Source organism: Scomber japonicus, chromosome 2, assembly GCF_027409825.1.
Source record: "Scomber japonicus isolate fScoJap1 chromosome 2, fScoJap1.pri, whole genome shotgun sequence".
Classification (NCBI taxonomy): Eukaryota; Metazoa; Chordata; class Actinopteri; order Scombriformes; family Scombridae; genus Scomber; species Scomber japonicus.
Window position 1 is genome coordinate 20,244,135 of NC_070579.1, and position 16,245 is coordinate 20,260,379.

At 39.8% G+C, this 16,245-nt stretch overlaps 1 protein-coding gene across 1 annotated transcript in view; it reads left to right on the top strand.

Annotated features, from left to right (window-relative positions):
• The first annotated feature begins 2,317 nt into the window (after positions 1-2,317).
• dlc1 (DLC1 Rho GTPase activating protein) overlaps positions 2,318-16,245 on the top strand; it is a 78,923-nt gene continuing 64,995 nt past the window's right edge. Inside the window, exons 1-3 of the mRNA XM_053331011.1 lie at positions 2,318-4,252; positions 8,849-8,983; positions 9,241-9,351. Of these exons, the coding sequence (XP_053186986.1) occupies positions 2,318-4,252; positions 8,849-8,983; positions 9,241-9,351 (2,181 nt within the window). The remainder of the gene's footprint in view (positions 4,253-8,848; positions 8,984-9,240; positions 9,352-16,245) is intronic.

Below are 16,245 nucleotides of genomic sequence, written 5' to 3' on the forward strand. Positions count from 1 at the left end.
TGACTGCACTTTTAATATTATCCCCATCGTAATACAACTTTTTAAAAGTGGTTATATTTATATTACCCAGATATTCTCACAGAATATTTGAGAAATGCTTTTTAATCATATCCCGCTTTGCATTTTTTTTGTCAGTGCCTGTGTGTTTAGTTAAGAATGCTTGTAGGGTTAGAAGATGACGAATTTTAAAAAAAAAGCATGCCTCAGATATAACTGCCAAAACATTAGAGCAATCTCTCTTGGCCCACAGCCAGAGGTCTTACAAGGCAGCCTGTCTGTTACTAATCTAAACCAACTGGTGGGAGCCTTTCCTAGCTTAGTGAAACAGCAAGCTAAGGAAGAATGAAGAAAAAGTCAAAGAGAGCGGTTTTGAGAGAAAAGGGGACCTGAGAGGAAGTCTCTAAAATAGTAAGGAAAGAAAGCACATTAGTGGAGGGTGGAGTGAATAAATGCATATAGTGTGCTGTGTGAATTGTGAGACGGGGGATGGGGCTCCTCGGATGTGACTCAGACTCCATCAAAACCAGCGGGGAGGGGACCTGATGAGAGAGGGATAGAACGGAGGAGAGTAGGGGTGGAGTAGGGGAAAGAAAACCCAGCCCCTCTTACACCACCCCGACTCTCGGCATTCAGCGTCAGCAAAAAACCCTAATGTGATCAAGATGTAAGTTGTCTTTGGACTTTTCACTGCTCCCCGGCTTTCTGCCCGCTTTGGGGTCTTCTCTGCCTTTCTGACTGTTTTACAGCGAAGATACTGACTGGAGTCCAGGAAATGGCTTACAGAAACCCAGAGTAAAGACTGCTTACCATGTGTCAAGTCGCTTGGATAGATATGGATTCATATTTCCCAAACAGTGGATGAATGAAAATGCGATTTGCGAAATATCTCTGGATAACTGTACTCGGATCAAATACTGGATCTGCAATCTATTTGTTGGATTATCACCGGGTGTTTCATTGCTGAATACATAACTGCTGGATTATACTGTACAAGACCGTGTCATCACAGGAGGATTTACAAGAAGAAAGTATTGTTACTCTAGCATGAAATATTGCAAATATATTAAGGTGACGATTCTGCTGTCGGCTCAATGGCAAATTTAAAAGAGCAACTGCTTTATGATACTTTTTGTTACTTTCTTTGTTGAACTAATAACTGGATGCAGGTTCATGCAAAGAGTGCAATGGCAGTTTGTACCATCCAGTACTCCTTCTGAGGAAAAAAAGGTGCAAAAGTCGAGAAAAAACAACTTTAAAAATTGCTTTTATTGCCTAAGAAATAGTTTGACGTGTTAAGAAGACATAGGATAAGACAGACATAATGTGCCAAATATTGATGATTTTATAATATCTTTGAAATGTTTCTTAACAATTGACTCTTGTCACATACAAAAAATGATAGAAGAGAAATTGTATGGATAATTGGAAGTTATATTATAGAAAAACAAATCTAGAGTTGCATGTCACATATAAATACAGTAGGCATATTCAAGGCTTCTTGTCAACCTTGTGTTCCTTTTACTTCTGTACATTCTGACCCAGATCAACAGGGGAAAAAAACTGAGCACAGTATAGAGCTGGATAATTCACCACAACTTGGTTTGATTTATGTGATAGGACTGGCAGTAAGTATTATGATAATGTTGGCCTGCGGAGAACCAGCTGTTCTACAGCACTGACTGTCATTGACAGTCAAATTAAAATTTTGCCTCCTTTAAATAACTCTCATTTTTGTGGGTACATGGGCAGTTAAAGGATGACAGTTAACAACCCCCCTGAACGTTTCAGAGCAGTTTGACAGTTAGTTCAATGTGTATTGAGGGTTTGTGGTGTAAATTTGTCGAGCTGGTTTAGTCACAGTTCAGTTTGTAAAGCTGTTAAAAAAGTAAACAAGGGATAGCTACATTTATTTAGCTGATTACTTGACAGCTTTGCTTAACACTTGTTTTAAAAACTGCTCTATAGACCAATGTATTAAGCATGTAATAAAATATATGTAAAATCCCTGTTTGAAAAGTTATTAGTTTCCCATTTAAGATTAGTATAACTGCTATCTGTCATATTCTGTCATCTTATTCTGACCCAGAGTTGATACTTTCTAGGGAGTTGTGAATTTAATATGATTACCCCCCTTCCACTCATAGCTCCATAGCTGTTATTATTTAACATATTCTCATCTGCATTCAGTTTTTGAAAACTCATGACTTGGAATCACTGGCTGTTTCTTATTCCCATTCCTCTTCTCAATTGCAGATCTGGTTCTCCGTATTCGTCTGGACTCAAACGCAGTCCTATGGAATAGCACTGGCTGTCCACCATGCCGGTAGCCATACGAAAAAGAAGTTGGGAGGAGCACGTGACTCACCCATCAGGATTACAGTACAGCTATGATGATCTTGATCTGGTTTGTTGTCATGGGGTTGACAGCGAGGGGCCTTGGTTGGGTTCAGGGGCTTCCAAACAAGGTAGACGGACAAGGTGTGCTTCCATGCCAGAGGCCTGCCACCAACTGTCCACAGATGACCCAGCCCAGACACAGGATGTGAACACTTTGGTTGTGCAGGATGATGCTCAGACAGAACAGTTGAAGCTAATGGAAAGCAATGAAAAATTTCCACAGGATTTGCAGGAAGAGACAGATCATGGCTCTCATGAGTTTGTGGAGGTTGACATTCCCCAAAGGAGCTCTGAATCAGAGCATCCCCAAACCGCAAGCAGTGGGAATTCTGAGGAGTTTCACTGTAACTCAGACAGTGGGATGTCTAGTGCAAATATTTTTTGTGCAACTGATAGCAGCAGTCATAGAGAGAAAACTATCAGTGGTGAAGGTGAGGTTGGCACAGAGAGTAGCCAGAATCACGACATCTGCGATGACGATAATGTCTTTAAAAATCCACATATCTCTGATGAAGAGCAACAATGCATCTCTATCTTTTCAAACAATGGGCCTCCACTGTCTGAATCTGCTGTAGAACAGCCTGGCAAACTTCCAAATTGTCAGGAAACAAAGGAGAGCCAGACAGAGGGTTACAGCAGACCTCCTGAAATCTCTGAGGCCCCACAAAAGCAGTCCTCTGCTTCAGAACTTGAACCTCAAACTGACCTCCCAGATGTTGAGCAAGAGAAGATTTCCACCTCTGGTCATGCTGGTGCATGTGTAACCGTAACTGTTGTTGTGCTAAACAGTTCAGTTAATATGATGGAGGGTGGTGAGGTGATGTCACAGGCCAACAAAACAGAGGAACCAGTTGTGACTTTTGTGGTAGACGGAGACTGTGACAGGGGAATAACTGAAAGCTGGAGCTCGGATTTTGCTGACAAGCTGGATGGATTAAATTACCTAGAAAATCTAAATGAAAATACAGGACTTAAACATCCCTCAAGAGACATTCAAGGAGGAGAGCAGGATCACCATGACTGCGCTGGAGTATTGGATCAGGATTATGGTTGTGAAATATCCTACCAGACATTGTTGGAACAGCATGATGTTGAAATGACAGCAATGAACGGACCTCAGGGAGAGGAAAGTACACAAGCAGAACTCAGCGAGAAACCAGCAGAAGTCAGGTATGGGCCAACTGTATCATCTGATATTTGTGTAAAAGGTCAGAGTTGCAGCAAGGTGTCTGAACAACTAGATATTGAAGGAGACTCCAAACAGACAAACACTATTCAGTGTGCAGACCCGTGTTTGGAAACAATAACTTCTGTAAGTCAACCAACTGAAATCATTGATGAAATCTCAGTGTCCAAGGACTTAGCTGTTAATGAAGATCAAACTGTATCTCATCAGTTGGAAAATAGCTGCTCAAAACTGGACACTATCCCAGAGGTTAACCACACTGAGGCCGATGACACCCCTGTACTGGCTCCCCAAAAGAACATTGCCTCAGCTGTCACCCAAAATCCAGCTGTTCATTCCCATATGGATGATAAACACACATCCACTGAACAGCATGCCGAAAACCTGCTGCCATGTTCTGCAGAGGTCAATGACGAGCTCTCACCAGAGGGACTCCATAGCAACCAAGCCTCTGGTCATTACTTCAGTGAGTCACCTGCCTCTGAGGTGGCAGATGGTCAGAGTGAACACCACAGGCCAGGAGCCACAGTCTCCAGAATGGAGGAGACGGATGAGCCCACACAGACAGTTATTTACAGTGACACACACTCCACCAGTCCTGTTTTAGATCGGAAGAGTGAGCCTGGAGATAAGAAAGAGGACAACGTGGTGCAAGTGCGCATGAGAAAGGTAAGGCCTAATATTATATAGTTGTAGAAGTGATTCAGTATAATATAATCATTATTAATGTTGTCTTTGTTTCTGTAGAGTTATTGTGATACTGGCACTTTAGCACCCTAAATGAAGTCCTTTTTAAAAATAAACTGACACATACTGGGCATATACGGCCTACAAATAATTTTTGTCCCACACTCTGGCAAGCGTCTTGGAAAACAATGACTTCACTCTCACATGCTTACAGATCTGCGAGTGGGGGGATCTGTGAAATGTTTTACTCTTTCTCAACCGCTCATTGCAAAACAAGGTCCTATAAGGGCATGAAGACTATGAATGTAGAGCAGTTTGAAAGCTCAACTAATCTCTGGGGTGAAAGGTTTAAACTGCTTTCTCCAGCAATCTTCTATGTTCTGCTATATACACAGTACTAGCCAACGTGCTTGTTAGGTACAGTAAAGTGCCAAAAACATAATAGCAGTTCATGAATTTAGCCTCGCCGGAACAAAGCGAAGACTAGAGAACTGACACAGTATTTATTCACTATTAGTAGTTGCTGTGTTGGCCCTGTTGGAATGACAACAAGAAATCCATTATTTACAACGCAGGACGCATTAAGCAGGCATGTTGTTTAGACAAGTACCATATTGTTGAGAGTTAAATTCTGGTGATATGTTCCAGTTGAAGGCAGTCATCTGCTTGTAAACAGCAACTCTTACAGTTGAGTATGAAAATCCAAAGTTTAATGTTGTGTCTTTGTGTTTACTCAAATGTGCTGCACATTGGCAGTTTTACAGAAGGGCCATATCAGACGGAAAAGCAAAAATGTATACTCCTTCATTAAAAACTATATGAAATGCCTGGCTGTATCTAAATTCTGATAATCTGATAAGTTCTGATAAAGTAAACAGGATAATCAGTTATTTTCTGAGGTTGATGTATTCCCGTGGTAAGATATCACACACAGTGTGCTACACTGAAGTGTGGCTTGTTTGTCTGTCAGCTGCAGGCCGTTTTGAGGCTGATAGTTTATATAATATATGCTGAATTGGTGATGATGTGTGGTATTGTCATGCTCAATTGTAGACTGCTTTTTCAGCTCTGTATGTACTGTGTCTAAACAGATGGTCTGTGATGTCATGTAGTTACAGACTACTGCAACCAGACTACTGTAAAATACTGTAAAACAACCTTAAATTGAAAGCCTAGAATTATCTATGATGCTTGGTAAGTAACATGTCATCAGTGATAGTGTTTGCTTGATACTCTGGTTGTATCTGTAGCTGTTCAATCCTGGAGATTTTCACATATTATTATTATTGTTCCATTCTATCATGAATTCCTTATTTGCCTAGAAACTTTGGAGGTCCTGTTAGTCATGAGCAAGGTTGACGTCACTACATCAGCTGCCAAAAACGAGAGCTCACAGTCCAGTGTCGGGATATGGAAAACCAGTGCCACGTTTATTACCACTGGCTCCAGTTTCAATCTTTGGATGACTTTAAACCTTTGGATTAAATGCTGAAAAAAACTGGCTCCTGGAACTCGAAAAGAGGAGTTCAGCCATAGAAGTGGAGGGCGCCAAGGCAATCCATCCACCATATGGTAATGGCTTGCCTCCTCTTTGAGGGTTTTCACCATGGGGTGTATACTGTATGTAGCCAGTTTACTTAGAATCATCTCTCATGATGACAAAAAAGAAATGAAGCAGTAAAAATTAGCATCAGCATCCCCAAGGAAGGTTACATGCACTATTTAGTTTACAGAAAAAGGAGAAAAACTATTGAATATCAAAGAAATTACAAAACTGATGTGACTATCTCTTAGTGGATAACTGCAATAGCAACCTGGAATTATCTCTGACAAGATGTAGTATAAAACATGAATATATTCCCTGTATACCAAGCTGTTGCCAATTCAGTTTATAAAACGAACCCATCTGGTTTGCATAATGGCTTGAGATTAACCTGATATTGGGCTTTGTTACTGTGTTTATTTGTTTTAGCAACAAAGCCTTATCCTGACCTCGGGGCCAAACTGGCTCAATTGTTGTTTATCTGACTGCAGACAACTTGGCAACATAACTGTCTCACTGCTCGCTCTCTTTCTGCCTTTCTGTCACCATTTAGTAATGAAATGCTCATCATTTCTAATTGATGAATTTCTTGCATGAAACAGCAGGGATATGCAGTAGTATGATGTACAGTTGTTTGCACACTGTGTAGCTCAGCAGAGAAAGAAACCCTCAGTTCAACGGACAGGTCTGAGAAATGGGATGAAGGCCACTGGGTGTACAAGGGGGCTTGAAAAAGACAGCAAGGAAAGGGAAGGAGGGGTCTAAGAGTTCAAACAGTGTGGGAACTGTCCCCCATCTCAAAAAAACAGGAAGTGGAGAGGAATGTAACAGAAACCTCAAAAGATGGGAAAGAGAGAAAAGAAACCTTCTGAGAGCACCCAAACCACCAGAATGCCCCTAAAAACATTGCCTCTCTGAGTCTCCTGACATTGCAATACACTTGTTTTTTACTCTGCCGTTATGTGGTTGTTATTGCCATCTCGAGCCAGATGCTTTTGTTCATTCAGTGAGTCCTCGTAAAGATGTCATTGTTTTACCACGATACAATGATTCATTGTGATACTTTGCCAAGGAGATGCAACGTAGGGATGTGTGCTACCACAAGCTAGAAATGCCAATGAAGGCATCATTCTGAGACACGTTTCCATGACACAAATGGTCCTCAATGTCTATTTGCTCACTCAGCAAAACCAATAGGAACTGCTTTTGACAGGATAATTGGGCACTAACTGGAAAATAAATGTAAGCGCAAGTCATAAGACGTTATTAGGGACAGATTTGGAAGCCAAGCACAGGGCTGGAGCCACAGCCTGTTTATCGTGATGCAAATTCTATCTAGGATCCATAACCCTGTCACCCCTCACACATTAGCATTAGTCACAATACAGCTCATATGAATGTTGTCATCCGCACACACCCATTGTAAACTTAACTCAAAACAAGATCTAGCCACATCAGCCCTTTCACAGGATGTGTTTATTATATCAATTTAGTACTTCATTCATCCTGTATAACATGGTGAAATATATTTTTATTGTATCACACCAAAAAACAGATGCAGCACTTGAAAACCAGGCTCACATTCACATGTTAATATGCCTTTATACCTTTGCACAAACTTACACTCACAGTATCTCTGTGTCCCGTGAGCTCACCCTCATAAAGGGTTTAACAGGGTCTGTTGGCAGGATATTCTAACAAGGTTTGTTTGGGACTAATGAGCAAGCCGTGTGATGTAATTTCTAGGGGTTGTTCTCGGGAAAGAAGCTCAAGCCCGGAGTCAGGGTAAGGGACAGACATAAGGAAATTAAAGCATATAATGTGACGATTACAGGGAGTGATTTTGCAAGTTTTTGAACTTCTAACAAGGGCTTATATCAAACCAAACAGGGTGGTGGGGTAGCAGAGAATGACAGAGTGGTAGGCAGTGTGAGGGCAGAATAGATTGCATGTCATCTAGCTTGTCTTACTGGAGACACACCACCTGAGGTCAGTGTGAGACTTGTTATCACAGTGTTAGAATGGATCATTGGACAGCACAGATTAGAGAACTAAGGGACAAATATTTTAAGTAAGTAAATAAGTAAGTATGTAAGTAAAGATCTACTTATAGAGCACAAATCTTAAAATGGTCCAAAGATGATACAACAGCACAGAGGAAGAGCAGAAAGGAGAAGGATACAGAAAAGCAGAAGGTGAAAGTGTCAATTTAAGAGTTATCACCAGCAGTTGGACAGGAAGAGGAAAGAGAAGTAAGGAGCAGGAAAATAAGGATGAACATCATTTACAGAATAGAGCCGAGTTCCTCAAACCTTTTGGCATTTAAGTCAAAGTTTAGTTGGACATTGAATCAGTTTGGCATTAATTGTTTATAGATGTCACAAATATGTCGACATGTATATTTGATATAAATGACAGTTGCAAAGAACATTTTTATTGGTATTTTTAATTAAGTGAAGACATACTGTATTATGAATCATGATCACTTGGGTTGCCTTGATAAGATGAAAGTGAAACCAAGAAATATTAGATGTGATGAGTTAATTGAGTTGAGTTATTGAGTTATTTGATCAATATAAATTTTAATCAGCAACTTCTTTTGCAATCTGAAACTATTTTGATTAATTAGTCCTCACATAAGCAAATTCACAGCCTCTCAAATGTGAAGATTTGCTGCTTTTCTGTGACATGTATGACACTGAATTGCATATCTTAAAGTTTTTAACTATTTGTCAAACAAAGTACGACATCTGAATACACCTACTTGATCCATCACAATTTTCGATTCATAGACTAATCAATTAATTTAGAAAATAATCAACAGATTAATATAATGAAAACAGTTTAGGCTGGTTCCTCAACTGTATTGATAATACATTGCCCACTTGGTTCAGTAAGCAACATTGCCCTGTTACACTGATCTTTATTATTAACTTTTATGACCATAAATAACATGGTAATAGTTTGGCTTACTACTTTATACTACTTTACTTTTTTAACTATATTTTCTTTCACTGACTTATTTCTTTGTTCAGCGTGAGCATGCTCGTCTGGACTCAATGGTTCTGCTGCTGATGAAGTTGGACCAGTTGGACCAGGAAATAGAGAATGCCCTCAGTGTCACATCTTCTATGGACAGCATCCCCGCCCTCCATCGACGACAACTCCTGGTACTCACCTGCATTTGGATTTGGATTCAGTCTCTACTGCATTTCACACAGTTTCTGTTATAGCAGATTTAAATAAATATGTTGCACACAGTAGATCCAGAGACTTCATTCATTCTACTGTAACCTTGTCTGTCCTCTGGTGGCCATTATGAAGCATAGCAGTGTTTATAGACATAGCTCATTTACTGATCTGCTTCATCTGCTCTTGGCACAACAATGAAAGTCTACATTGTCACATTTGTCTTTTACTTGTGCAGGAGTTTGATTGTGGATCTGTTGCAGCATCACAAAACCCTCAACATCCACATGTTCCAGCCTCCTCCACCTCAGGACCTACACCAAGCCTTGGAGCAAAACCCAAGAGTGGGGTAAGTCAGGAACTCTGTATCATACTTTAATACATCTGCATCACGGCAAGGCATGAGGTAAGACATTGACATACAGTAGGTAAGGATTGCATTGGTGGAATCTTGGGTGACAGTTTAGAGAAACATTTCATGCCGAAATAATGACAGAAATTAAGACACCCTTTAGACACTGACATGGCCTATCTCTATCATTTCTCACCATGAATTTTAATGTTCTTTTGGGCTTTTTTTCCTTCACTTTTCAATTTTGAACTTTATGTAAACCGAAACAGTCATATTTATATGTCTACATCTTAAAGTATTATTCTTACAATACTTTCCAAACCATTCGAGACACACCCAAAGAAATTACGTCATTAGGAACTGTGTTGAGACTGGATTTCCAAATAATTTTGTATGATTTTGAGACCATAAGAAACATTGACATTGATTGTACATTGTGGCTGTTTCATATGGGATTCTGGCGTCTCTTGTCTGTCCATGGTCGCATTGTTTTCTGCTGTGCCTATTGCTACTGTTAAAAAGCTTTTTATGTGTCCTGCATAGGAGATTTTTTTTCTCTTGGGACACAGTTGTACAGAACTTTAAATTAAAACAGAACAGAGAGGGGGCACACACATACTCTTAGTGAATCTCCCAATTGTAGGAATGTCCCCCAGCACTGAAGGTTTAGCCAAGCAGACGTTAGAACCCTATAATTAGCTGGTTCCAGAGCTCTAGACCCATTCGCCCCAACAAAGGGGTCAGAAGGGGGGTCTGGGAGGTGAAAAGCCAGGACAGAGGGGGTATGGGGGGGACACGCTTCAAGTGAGACGCGCCTCTTCAAACCCCTTGCTTGCTCACTTAATGACTTTGTCAGCCTTGTATTGCTGTAGCCTTCAAATTGAGAGCAGTGTGAACAAGGCCAGTAGTCAGAAGACTGAGTACTTAAGCTTTTACAAGTTCCGATTTGTTTGAATGGAAATGTTTTTAAAAAAAAGGATGTTTGGACCTTCATCTTGTGATGTGATACACAATAGTAGAATCCAAATGAACAGGATGTTTCTGTTGAAAATAGCCCTCTAGAACAAAACATTGAAATCTTTGGAAACGTCAGAATGACTTGACGAAAAGGACATCTTACATTCCTGTTGCAATTCGTTGTTCACATTGCTTTTTCTCACATGTCACAACTTTTCAAAGGAAGGTGATATCAATTCTTGTGTGTAGGTTTATTTAAGAGTCACAGCGCAACATACTCTGTGATGTGTGATGTATTATTTCTGTTGGCAACTGTTTCCACAACCTCGACTCCTAAAGTAACCCAAGGTAACTCACTAAGCTTGAGTAAACAGTGCTTTCACTGCACCTAATAGGAGGCTTTTTTTCAGTGGAGGCCCTGTGGGGTGATTGATTGAGGCTGAAAAGATGATGACTTCATGAAGGGGATTCTCAGTAGTTAATAGTTGTAGGGAGCTGTTGTGTCCTTTCAGACTTAAAGTGTTGTGACGCCCACTTAATCTTTTTAGCTAGACAATACAAATCCTTTAAATGATGTAAACACAAGGCAAATGTGAAGGAGAAGCAGGGTTGAGGTTTAGCTTGAATTCAGCCAGACATGACTGTTGTGTTTTACAAGATAATCAGCCGATATTAAAATTCGACACACATCATAGATTATTCAAGTACAGTATAATTACCATTACTAGCATTAGATACTGTATACAAATACGACTTAGTTTTAAATAACAGGTAAAGTAGTATTTAGTGTCATTTAGCATTTTAACATGAAATCCTCCTAGTGGCAAAAGTCTAATCTTTCTTACTCTTTGATGTAAATGCAATCTGTGCAAGTTATAATGGGAGTTAACTGTACTCTTTCTCCTACATTTAGCCATTATGCTGTACCTGTTACAATTTATGTATGAATTATACATGGTGGGTTTGAATTGTCAGAGCTGCTTTCAATTAAATAAATATACCACCACAAACTATGGTCTTGATAATAACACTGTCAACACCTCTCTGACACAGACAAAGGCTAAACATTACAGACAACAGAATCAAATAATTTATTTTAGGGGTTTTGGATTATATGAAATTGTAAGGTTTTTCCTTTTCTTTTTTCTTTTTTTTACCTTGTATACAGTGAATAGACATTTTCAAACAGTCATCACAGTCATACTCCGGGCTAATGCAAATGAAAATGAGAAAAATGCAAGATAATAAACTATGGCTCTGGGCTACACTGTATTTTCACTTACATTTGCATTTGCATAGGTTACCTTCGGCATATCTTGACATGTATCCTCGTAAGAAGATTTGCAGGTTGATACAGTTAACATCACATATATCCTTATAGCAATCTAAACAAGCTTCTGTACATACATAGTGCCGAGATAAACAGCATCATGCAAAAGGTCAATGAGGGGTTCACTGAGATGAGACACACTGAGATCAATGCATTCTAGTTTGTGTGTCTTTGTTCATTTTACACCTATGAAAAATCATACTTTTTTGAAATTACTCTATCATCATAGAGTCTAATGGGAAATAGATTGTGTGTGTGTGTGTGTGTGTGTGTGTGTGTGTGTGTGTGTGTGTGTGTGTGTGTGTGTGTGTGTTGATTTGTGGTCAGGTTTGTAGAGCCTATGTGAACCATCAAGTGTTTATCAATCTACATTTGCATTCCTTCCACCGTGTGTTGGATTATGCAATAGATAACTGGTATTTGTGTTATTGCTGTTCCCCTGACACCTCCTGGTACTCAGTGTAACACTTTGGTGCGATTGTACTCATGCACACACTCCTGCTGCTCTGCCTTTTATGTAACCATGATAAATGTGAAGTGGTGGCATGTGGCTGTGTATGCTTGTGATGAGTGGGACATTTGTTTGGCATGTACAATATCACTTACTTGCCATTGTGGATAAGGCATCAGGTTCAAGTGAATAGATTCATGACTCCTTGCTAGCATAACTGATGGCTATTGTTAGCCTTCAGCAGGTGGCTGTTATTCCTGCATCGAATGTGGGGCTAAAATCTAGCGGATGTTGTGCCACAGCAGGTGTTTTTTTCCTCATGGTGGAACTGCTATTCTTTGCTTTGGGTGTTTTTGTTGGCAGGTTTCTATTACTTGCCTTGTGGAGCAGGTGTCTTACAATGTTGTTTTGCTTGAATTGTTGTGTTGCAACAGGTGGGTTTTATTTAGTTTATGGGCTGATTCGACAGCACATTATATCCTTCTTTAGTGTCATTATTGTCTATCCTGAGAAGTATTAACTTTAGTGATATTATCTACTGATCTTGTTATTCATTTTTGAAGAATTGGTATAATTTCTTTGTCATATTAGTCATTCATTTGGTTTCATAAGTGTAATCTTAAGTGGCAAATTTAAGGTATGCGTGCTGAGAGAGCCATTTGTTATGTGACTCTATTTTTAGAACTCTGTGGCTGCAGAGGATGTGCCAAGCCACAGTGGCGGGTGGAGGCTGCTGACCCCTGACCACCTTCCTCTGAATGTTACAGTCGGAAACAACATATCAGTCACCTTCGGCGTTGAGCTTTCCCACCAGCAAGACATACTCAGAAAGACCTCTGCTACTGAACAAGGCACAGACCATGGCTGTATGTTAAATTTAGCACAGGGGTGTTTGACATGTCATGCATATGGTGACAGGGAAGGTGCTGCCCTGCACCAGCCCTTCATCCTCTCAACCTTTGACCTTCTCTTTGGATCTGTATTCTGTCTCCAAGGCAACATTGCTCCAAACACGACCTCTGTCATCTCCTTTTTTGGTTTGTACCAGATTTCCATTCCCTGTAACTTCCATGTCTGGATTTAATGTTTTTTTTTTTTTGGAAGATGATTTACGAGAGACATTTTTATTTTAGAATGACAAGAGACTTTATCCCTGTCACTAGGTTATGTATTTGCATAGCTCTTTATCTGTCTGTAGTTCAGCGGACAATAGAAGTGCTGTGGTTTGCGTGCTAAGGTCACTAGCAGATCTCTGCTCTGTCCTTCCTCTTGCTTCCGGTTTGGCAGCCTCACAGTCCCCAAACATCCTTTATCCCAGCCACACCTTCTCAATGTCCCACTCAGATAAAAGACACAACTTTCACTGCCTTTTATTTATCTTTGTGTTTGCTCCCACTCCTACTCTCATGCCTGTCCTTGGTCAATAGTCAACACCATGTGCAGAAGGAATAATTATGTTTGCCTATATTCCACCCACATGTTTGACTTAAAGACTGTAGTTGGCCATAATGTGTCAGGCAACTATGAAATCCACTGCCATTCAGTCTGGAAATGAGTGCCAGTAGTGAGCGGCTCTGGTCATGGCAACTCCAGCTGCTTTGTGTGGTGTCATTGTCCCCAAGGTCACTCCTCTGCTGAGCACAGCTGTAACAAGGAGACAAACAGAGACCCACCATGGTTTAAAATAAAGAGGGTAAGAAAAAAGAAAAGGCTTGTGTTTGGAACAGGATGTGGAAAATGAACTTCTCCTTAACCCCCACAAGGAAATCTTGTTTTTCCTGTCGATTCAAGGCTATAACGATAGAATAAAGCACTCCAAGAACAGGAGAAAAAAAAGGATAAATACATACTTTTTTTTGTAGTTGGCAGAGATTTATCCAAGAACAAAATCCAAATAAAGTAGACCACACAGCCAAAGCATGCCTTTATGACATTTATCTAAATTGTCCATATGTATCAGTAAGACCCAGTCTCCATTTCAGCAAAATAGATTTTAATGAACTTAATTATTTCTCAGAATGAGTGTTCTGTTTTAGAATCTTTGGTTAAGTCAAATATCACATAAATCTGTTTTTACAACCGTGCGCACAATGGCAAAATGCCGTGTGTTTGTTTTTAGGATAGCAACTGTGGCATGATGATTAAATCACATCAGCTTAATCACCAATGTGATTTATTGGCTCCATATGGTTTTTGGTACTTGGCTATTGTGTCTTGTATGCTATAGTGAATCATACTTTTTCTCCCAATGTGAAGGCATTGTTGATGTGTTTCCTGCTAACAGGCACTTGTTGTTAGTGTTAAAAGCATGCTCGGAGTCAATGAAGCGAAAAGCATATGTATTACATAAAGGAGACAGTAAAAAGCACAGGGAATAGTTGTAGGATGATGGTAGTTGTTGACAGTAAATCTTAAGGATGACTGGAAAATGCAGGCATCTGGAAACACCCCTGCAGCCCGCTGATAATGAGCCGTCATAAATCACAGAATGAACAAACAAACTGTACGCACTCTCAGACAGACACACAGACACACAGACACACAGACACACAGACACACACACACACACACACACACACACAAATTCATAGATGCTGAAACATGTACGTAGGAATGCACTGTAAAACGTGGTGCAATTTAGGCAACACTTAATCAGGCTTGTGGTTCAGGGTTTAATTGAGACATTAGACTTGAGCATGTGTTCACATTTTTGTTTTGAATGTGTCAATCCATATTTGCCTCAGCTAGTTTTATTATTACTCACCTGAGCGTCTTGCTCAATTAACCATCTTTGCCCACAGTTTTTATCTCTACAGCATAAAAAGGGCATCATTATTAAACATGTTTTAACTTAAAGCTAAGTATCTTATTGCAACCTTTGAAACTGTATCTTTGCTCAAAGTGTGTTTATAGATGGGTTACCTAGAATGCAATGCTCTGCTGACATAGTTTAGTGAAATGCATCACCCTCTAAAGTCAAAAGTGTCCATACGTCACTAAATGTTACAAAATTATGACACAGCAATGTCTCATCCACTCCGTCTTTCTGTTAAGTCAGTAAGCTGTATGTCTGCCATAGGGCTGCTATGGGGCCACCAGAGTCTTCTACAGAGGACAAGCTAATCCCTCTGTGTTGTTAACCCACTCTCTGCTTTCTCCCAAAAATGTCAGCGGCTAATCCACGGGCTAGCATTGTTAGTGCAGTTGGGATCATAAAGCTTATCCCTATTAACACTGCTCCATAAGCCACAAATTCAACCCAGTGAGTGGGAACAGGTGACACATTTTGTCTCTTAATAAGAATGATGGGAATAAAACAGCTCAACGTGTTTTATCAGCAGTTTCCAATCTTTTATACCAACTTTTTCAAAGATCTTCTGAGGCCATTTTGAAAAATTATTTCAATAAATGTATCGATGAGCTAATCACTGTGTGTGTCTAGGTATGTTTGTGTGTGAAACTGTTCTCTTCATCTGGATTAAATCATTTTGTATATAGAGAGAAGAGTGACATCAGCATATTCGCCACTTGTAAAAATGCAATAGTTGTAATCATATTTAAATGGTCTATATTTGCCTGTTTTTGTTCTTTATCACATAACAAATAGCAATAGATGCAACAATCCATACTACTAGCAAACATGTTAGTTTGTGGCTTCATCTTTGCTAAATTAACTAGTCTGCTGTGATTTATTGTGATGGGTCTCTGACCATGTAGGCATGGTGTGTGAAATTGGCAACGGACATTTAATAAAACCAGGCCAAATTATGTTGCTTAGCAGATAAACTACATTGTTTGTCTTCAAGATCTGTCTTCAAAAGTGAACATTGCTTGTTTTAGCCGGGTCTTCTATGGAAATCTGGCACTCTCTTGAACGAAGTTAAACTGTGAGAGAGCGCCGTTCACAAACGCCAGAATGAATGCATTCACAATAACGTTCATCAGGCAGAAATACAGTACATTCAGTTCATGTTCGCCCAAAAAATGAATGCGTTCAGGCACAACACTGCACATTGGAATCATTAAGTGGATTTTTCTGAATTTATTCCAGGTGTAGTCCAGAGTCAAGAAATGTTTTAGGGTACACAATTAAAACCATGCAGCGTCATTTATGAAATAATTTAGATTTTGTTTCTAAAGACAGACCGTTTCT